The sequence below is a fragment of the Podarcis cretensis genome, assembly GCF_951804945.1.
Source record: "Podarcis cretensis genome assembly, chromosome: 6".
Taxonomy (NCBI): domain Eukaryota; kingdom Metazoa; phylum Chordata; class Lepidosauria; order Squamata; family Lacertidae; genus Podarcis; species Podarcis cretensis.
The window spans coordinates 44,508,826-44,517,249 of record NC_137175.1 but is presented as its reverse complement, the minus strand read 5'-3'; the positions used below and the strand labels follow the sequence as shown (position 1 = coordinate 44,517,249).

Genomic DNA, 8,424 nt, shown 5'->3' with positions numbered 1-8,424 from the left:
AGCTGCATATCAAACATTTTAAGTGTGTTTTAAGTGCAATATAAAATGTGACACTAGATAGCGATGGTGAGCCTTATTTATCGAAGATTCAATGTATTTTTAAAAACACTTTTTCAGAACGATTTTTATATGTATGTAGATTCCACCTTAATCTCTTCCAATCATCCAAGGGAGGCTTCATTTGTTTCCTTGATCACATCAGATATTTCAAATCTAACCTGGTAAATGGTAGTTTCGAAGGCATCCCATGCAATTACAAAAAGGGTTTTATTGATCAGTAATGATATCTACAATTCATGCTTTTATATATTTCTTTTATATTATCAGCATACACTTTAAACACAAGGCAGTTTCGATGGCATTTTGAGCTTCCCAAGATCCCCGTAAAACTCATTTGCTCCTCCTTCTACGTCTCCTCTCCTCCGTGAGCCACACACAAATGAAAGGATTGAGTGAATGAGGGGGAAGAACCTCGAGACGAAAGAAGCATACATTCTTAGAGCAAGACTTGGTGCTGCCATGTGTATGAAATTCAGCTGAGACAACTCTATAGCCAAGCAAACAAGTTACAACAAATGCAATGAAACACATGGGAAACTAGAATGGGATTCTGCTGTACAAAACAATTTGGGATACAACTTTTATTGAACTGCAGTACCTGAATGGGCACTTGTAGAGCAGTACAATTATAAAGCCCCCAGTTTCTCATGCTTTGCTGGCAAGTCAAGTCATCTGCTTTACTGAATGATGGTGAGTCTTGCCAGGTATTTTAATGCCAACTTGGCTCATGTTGTATTTTATAACTGGCCAGGAATGTTGCTTCAATAACTGCAGCATTCTTTATATGCACCCAAGGAGTGCATGGAAAGTAATATGTCTTCTGCAAGCACTGGCTAATAAACTGAACTGCATTATAGCAGAGGGTGGAAAAAAACTCTTTCCTGTCTGGGTTGGAAGAGATTAATGATATGCAGTGTGTTCGAAGCCCCAACTGAGGCTTAATGCTATCAAAAATTTACAAATCCATAAAAATTTATTTCCTCTGAAAATGAAATGATTTTTTCCTCCTACAATTATGATACAGACAGAGGAAATTTTCTACATGTATGATGGACCTACACGTATAAACAATAAAACCTATATTAGATTGTGGGGACCCTTTTACTATTTGATCCAATGGCTGCTATTTATCTAAATGCAACAGTGTCAAGATCCCCGCTGGATTAAATCTTTCCGTTACAACATTACAGATTGCACAAAACTGGAAGAAATAAGAATTAAAAATCAATAGGGAGAATAATACATGGTTGTTAAATTGAGGAAAATGTAAGGATGGTAAAAAATGGGGAAGTTGCTCCCTCTGGAACTGCAGGAATATCAGAATACATTTGTGTCTTTCCAGGGTAAATTGTGAACACATTGTGGATGATATTAGTTTGCTAAGATTAGATAACTTATGTTATTGCATTTATTTGTAGGACTTTTAATCAGCATAGAAAACCAAATAAACTGAAAAGAGGGGGAGAAAAAGCCAAGTCATCACCAGGGGAGCTCTATTCATCTTTGAAAGCCAGCTAAAGACCTGGATCCTCTCATGTTAGTAATTTTCTCTCTCCTTTTCTCTTTTCCCGATTTCCCCACCCTCTTGTCTCTAATTGCTCCTTGCTGTGTGGGCAACTGTTTAATCTGTTTTCATTTTGTTTGGATTCAATCTCATCCGCCCCCACCGTGTACACACTCTTTCTCTCATGGCGACCCTCCTACAAGGAAAAACAAATTCCAAAGGCATCCCAGCTGGCATCAAACTTCTAAAGCTATACATGTGAAATGAAACAAAAGCTTGCCTTACCACCCACCTAAATGGAGAGATACACGCTGCCTGACAGCATGAAAACCAGATAACTGATTAGTTGCTGAAGAACAGGAGACTGAAAGAAGGTGGGGTGGGCAAAAAAAATATTATTATTTTGCCTGCATAGTTGTTGTCACCTGACTGGCTAATAATGGGGCAGCATCTGTTGGATCAAGTTTATCAACCCCCCCTTACATTATATAAATGCAGAAGCTGAGTCAAATGAAGCAGCGTTAAAATTGAGAATGTCGGCCTCTGCGCTCCCGTGTGATCGCAGGAGGGGTCTGGCCTTGTAAGGAGGGAAGGGGTTAAGAAAAGGATCCGGAGCAATGGCTAAATCTCTATTACGCTCGCCCATCGCAGGCAGAGTGGGGCATCGGAGGGCAGGTTATTCCGACGGAGCTCATTCCCGTCCAACCTCAAAACTTGTAGCCTGGAAAAATTCATGATGTCTACGATGGTGCAGAAGCTGCTGATGGTGAATTCTGGGAAGAAGAAGAAAGGAATCTTGCATCACTTCGGCTCTTTTAACCAAATGTCTGGATTAGTGCTTTTCAAGTGTTAATATGAACTATATGCACACACAGGCAAACAACCGCATGAGTATCTAATTCCCAATTCAGGAATGAACCGGTTCCTGAGAAGCTGCAGTTATCCTAAAACTGTATACACTCCAAGAGTAGTTTTCTCACCAACTGCATTCCAGAAGCAAGGGTACCAGATGTAAAATTATCATGGTAATTTGCTGGAAATTCAGCACACTGACCTTTGACGTCTCCGCGAGGATGAAGCCTGAGTAAAGAGCAGATTTTCTTTAGCTAGTCTGCTGAGCTCCTGCCATAAAGCTGACGCAGCAGGAGCTGCTGGAGGATTTAATATTTTTGAAGGCCTAACGTTTTAGGCCATTTTCATGGATGATAGAGAAATCACAGTTTAAATTGCACCCTATTCCATGAAGAATCACAAATACCAGGGATTAGGGACGTTTTATACACTGTAGCATTTTTGCATTCTGAATTCAACTCAGTTCCATCTTTTAGACTGAGAGACGGTCTTTCCTCCTCCCCAGAGGAGCTGGGATCCAGAAAATAAATTGTCAATTACATCAGTACACACTGTTCATGCTGTAATTTCTTGTGGAATTGCCCCCCACCCCTGCCTTCTCCCAACGTTCGGGGCTGAGGAAAGCTGGGACTGTCCACTTGGCTACAGAATGTTAGTAGTCAAGAATACTTAACCTTGGAGGTTTTTAAGCAGAGGTTTTTTTTTTGGGGGGGGGGCATCTATCATGTATGATCTAATTGAGATCCCTGCACTGCAACTCTACAATTCTATGATACGAGTGGTTATTGTAGCTTAAAGCTGAACAGCAATGGCAGTGTTGTTAAATAATCCATCCCTGGAAGCACCCCAGCAATTCTTCCTGGGGTGTTTATTAAGCATTCAACCAGATTTGCTTGCACAAAGTTTGCATGGTAGTTAGTCTATGTCTAGTCTTTTTTGAGCTCCCCTCCCCTATTTGTTTGCAGTGGTTATATGCCAATGAGTATTAATCCTGATTGGCTTGTGGGGTGTTTACATGTCTTCCTCTTAATCATTTATTTGTCTCACAATTTTCAAAGCATTTCCTCATCAGTTTCCAAACCACAAAAAGTCAGGATCTTTTTAAGGTAGATTTCTTGTGCTAGGATGGCAGAGTTTTAATTGTGCAAATCAAAAGTTCCGATACACTTGAATCCCTCCCATAAAATTGTGACAGTCTGGGGCCATCTTTAGGCTCTCTTGTATGCAATATGCTACTTTGAGATCTGCATCCAGAAGTTTAAAGAAGGGTTAAAAAGTATTCTTACTATTAATCAGGGCTTTTGTTCCCAGCCAGAACTCACCAGAACTCAGTTCCAGCACCTCTCAGGTGGGCGCCATTGCCATTAAAAGAGAACAAGGGAGGCGTTCATGATGAGTTCCGGTACCTCTTTTTCTAGAGAAATAGCACTGCTGCTAGTTAACACAATGGTTGCATACACACCACACATTTAAAACACACTATTTCCCCTAAAGAATTTTGGGAATTGTAATTTGTTAATAGTGGTGGGAATTATAACTTTGCGAGAAACTACCATTTTCAGGATTCCTTGGGGAGAGTCATGAGCCTTAAATGTGCTTCATATGTATGGTGTGCAATGTAGCCTTTGTGTAAATAAAGTAATATTATTAGTATATTATTTTATTGCTTACTCTCTTTTCCATCTTCCTTCCATTCATTTATTGCCTTTTTCCTGTCAATGGACCCAGTCTTTTTGTTGCTTACTCCGTAAAGTGCTTTGCATCTCGATGGGCACTATATGAAGGACAGCAATGCTTTATGGAAGCTGAAATATCTCTGGGAAAAGGATTCCCTGCTGTCAAGAGAATACAAGGAGACCATGCAGAATACTAGACTCAAGCTCTAGCATCCCTCTCTGTTGTTGTTTTTTTAAATAGAAGCACCCCTAATCCTTCAGTGAACTCTGAAAGATTCAAAGACGAGGTGCGGGGAAATGGATTAATGGAGGTGTGTGTCCTGCTGCAATGCTTATTATAAGCAGCCAAAGGGCAACCCAAGTCTAGAACTTGGCAGCAAATTTATACATTTCCTTGAAACAGCTGCTGCTGCTTTAAAACTGGAAAAAAACTGCATATGCTGTAAGGGCAGTATAACACTGGACAGATTTGGAAATGCAAGAGTCCATCTTTCACACTTTGTTGAGGAAGGGGAAGGCTGCTGGCTGGGCCAGATATGCCTTGCATGATTGCTGCTGTGCAAGAAACTCTTTATGGAAAGTAAAATGTAGAGAGTGAGTCAAGACGAGAATTGGGGAAGAGCAGAAGTATGCTAGGCCATTGCAAACTGCCATCGTGGCTGAGTCAGGCCAGCAGTCCACATGAAAGCATTCTGGCTTCCCACAGTTGCCTGACTGATGCCATATGCAAGCTTGCTGCCTAGGCATGAGATCCATCTTTTACTGGTTGCTAAATATATACCTTATTTGTTTTCCCAGGTTTATATCCTGCCTTTCTTCCACCGTGAAACCCATGGTGGTGTAACATATGGTTCGCAGGAGCTCTACAATCCAGGTACTGATTTGCTTGCCTTCAGCAAATCCCATGTGCCTTCAGACCACACTCTCTTGGAGCCTGGTGACTGACCTTTTGGCTAGCAAGAAGCAAAGGGTAGTTCTATTCTCCATGCACTCGCAGAATCATTTGCAAATACATTTACTCTCATGGCTGAGCAAACATCTTTTGACAATAAATCTCCCAAGTGAATTATTGTATTGGTGAAAAGTAATTCCTTTAGTGTGTTGAAAATTAGGGGATGATCCCAAGTTGCAGATACTGTGTGTGAATAGTGTCATGTTCACACTGATTGTTACCTTCTAAATATCTTAGATTGTAAGCTCCTTAGGGCAGGGACCTGTCATCTTGTGTTCTATAAAGCATCACACATACTGATGGCACTATATAGTAGTATATCAGTAGCAAATCTCAATAATCTCTCCCCTAACTTTTCATGTCTTTTACAACAGTAAGTTTGCACATGGTTTAGTTCACTTTTGTTACAATTTTTTTTTTCTGGCGGGGATGCTGAGCAGAGCATATGCTAGTTGGAGTCATTTTTAGCATCCATTAGCAGTGGTGCAGTTAGGTAACTTGAGGCTCCGGACTTAATGGGCTTACGGGGGCCCCTGTGTATTGCTTCACTTGATTCAAAATATGGGAAGTCAACCCTGCTGCATCTGGGGTCCATACTACTCATTTGGGGCCCTAGATTCCCACCCCTGCCCTTTTGGTGTATTTAGGATCACTTCCCTCAGTGCACAGGTTTGTTTGCAAAGATTCTGACACTTTTGAAAAGGAAACCTAAATCATATGGGCATTAACTAGTGTATTGTTATCTGCTTAATGGGGGATGGCCTTCAGGTCTGGGGCCTGGATGTGGCCCTCCAGGCATCTCTACCTGGCCCTCAGCACTCTCCCCAGGTCATATCCTTCCCTTGCCCTGCACACCTGCTTTAATAACTGCATGCAGCGAAAGGAGGGAGGCTCACTGATGTTGTGAGCTGTTAAACATCATGACCATGGGGCAAGTTCACAGTCATCATATAGCGTATGGGATATGTTGGAAAGAACATGGGGCTGGTACAGGGGTTTAAGAAGGCATTGCTTTCTGCTCTGCTCTGCATTTGGCAGTGCTGTTTCCATTCAGCTGCAGTTCAGGTTCTGAGAAAAATATGTTAGTCATCTTGCCATCTGCTATGGTGGAGTTGTATATGCAGTCATGAATTACATTATCATTACATTTTCCCATTCATTTCCAATGGAAATGAAACACAATGTAAATGGGGTGGGGGGTAGTCATCAATTACATGTTGTTATGCATCATTTGCAGACTGAAAACAACAACAGTGAATACTGATTGTATTTGTTGGGTTGATTTCTATTATAGACATGAAACAAATCAGCAAACATCGCCAATTTACACTCTTGTTTCCATTTTCATCTGAATGCTCCAACATCTCTAGGCTGGAGACAGCCAATATTTTTCAAGGGAGTTGAAAGGAGTTTGTGTGAGGCTTCACTTCCCATGCACCCATGCACACATATCTCTTTTGCCATGCTAAGTTGCCTGCATTGAAACAGTTCTAGTAGATTTCTGAAACAAAACAAATCCCTGCAAAACCTAATTACCAGATTCAAAAGTAGCAGAATGTACACAACAGGAACAGTGTGCCTTATTTCAAACTGCCTTCAACTTCCAGTCTTGTCTCCTAGCTGCTGCCCAGTTTCTGCCTAAGCAGAAGTGTGTAGAGGTTGTGAACCTCTTTCAGATTTTCAGATCAAAGGGAGCTGGAGAAAGACAAATGGCTATTCTTCATCTGAGATGTGCCTCAAAAGAACAGCATTCTGGCCAAGAGATAAAGACACCATCAACTTAAAAGCCCAGCAGCTACCAGGGAGATATATATATATATATATATATATATATATATATATATAAATAAATATATAAACAAACTTAGCTACTGAGTCTTTTTGCTCTGCAGCATTCCTCATTTACTATGGAAAAAAGCAAAGGTCTTCTGAGAAACTCATTAAAAAACTTTAAAGGTCAGCTACAGAATGGTTTGAAAAATGAGTGAATAAATAAAGAGAAATCCAGAGAGATTGCCTCGTTGCCACACAGATTTGAAGCAAAACACTGAGACAAGTGCAATACTTGTCAAGCTGTTCCAAGTGCAAAGCTGTGCCTCTCCCTTCCCAAAACTGATGGCACCACTGTTTGATTAAACAGAGCAGAGTCAGCCTTTTTTCTGGGGAGCCTAAGTCTTGGCAAGTTCAACAGGTGCGAACCAACCAATAGGGAATGTATATCTCTTCAGACCAGGGGTGGTGAACCTGTGTCCATCTGGATGTTGTGTAATCAAACTATCATCAGCCCTGACAATTGGCTCTGCTGGCTGGAGCTGGTGGGATATGGAGTTTTAAAATATCTGGAGGGACACAGGCTCCCCACTCCCTGTTCCAGACATGTGGTTTTTCAAAATACGCCCAGTTGATCTGTATGCGTTTTGGACTCCATGCAAATCTGGAGCTACTGGTAAATAACAAAATGACGTAAAGAAAATTGATTAATTTTAGAAATGCCATCACTCTTGAAAGCATCAGCTTTCTTCATGCAGTACCCAGACTCATCTGCAAAGGATCTCCAAATAAAAGAGCTTTGTAAGTACATAACTAAGTACTAGTAGCCATTTGTGGACTCGTGCTATAAAAACATGCCATCTACACATAACTTAAGATCACACCCTCTAACTGTCCAAGGATAGTAAAGGTAAAGGTCAAGGTACCCCTGCCCGTACGGGCCAGTCTTGACAGACTCTGGGGTTGTGCGCCCATCTCACTTAAGAGGCCAGGGGCCAGCGCTGTCCGGAGACACTTCCGGGTCACGTGGCCAGCGTGACATCGCTGCTCTGGCCAGAGCCAGAGCCAGAGCCAGAGCCGCACACGGAAACGCCGTTTACCTTCCCGCTGGTAAGCGGTCCCTATTTATCTACTTGCACCCAGAGGTGCTTTCGAACTGCTAGGTTGGCAGGCGCTGGGACCGAGCAGCGGGAGCGCACCCCACCGCAGGGATTCGAACCGCCGACCTTTCGATCGGCAAGTCCTAGGTGCTGAGGCTTTAACCCACAGCGCCACCTGCGTCCCACGTCCAAGGATAGTAGTCAATAATAATTGCAAGGGAGAGCGACAGTTGCTAAGGTTATCTCTTTGCATGGGCCACATTCGGACATAATACTAAACCATGGTTTATTGTATCAACTTTCAGGTTCTCATATTTCCTCTTCAGGTGCAAGAGAAGTAAATTAGAAGCATTTGCTCACAGTATGTAACACACTGCAATTTCCTTTTTCATGTGAATATAGAACCTCTGATATGTACAAACTAAGATATTCAACTAATTATGGACTCTTCCAGATGTGGACATTTTAGCAGCACCCAAACATTGCTGAAAGTGGCATACAAATTCTGCT

The 8,424-nt window shown here is 41.8% G+C and overlaps 1 protein-coding gene across 2 annotated transcripts in view; it reads right to left on the bottom strand.

Moving 5' to 3' along the window:
- Window positions 1-248: 248 nt before the first annotated feature.
- The window catches only part of FMOD (fibromodulin), a 77,315-nt gene continuing 69,139 nt past the window's right edge, over window positions 249-8,424 (bottom strand). For both annotated transcript variants that reach the window (XM_079982381.1, XM_079982380.1), the window contains exon 3: window positions 249-2,337. In XM_079982381.1, coding sequence (XP_079838507.1) covers window positions 2,186-2,337 — 152 coding nt within the window. In that variant the 3' untranslated portion in view covers window positions 249-2,185. The remainder of the gene's footprint in view (window positions 2,338-8,424) is intronic.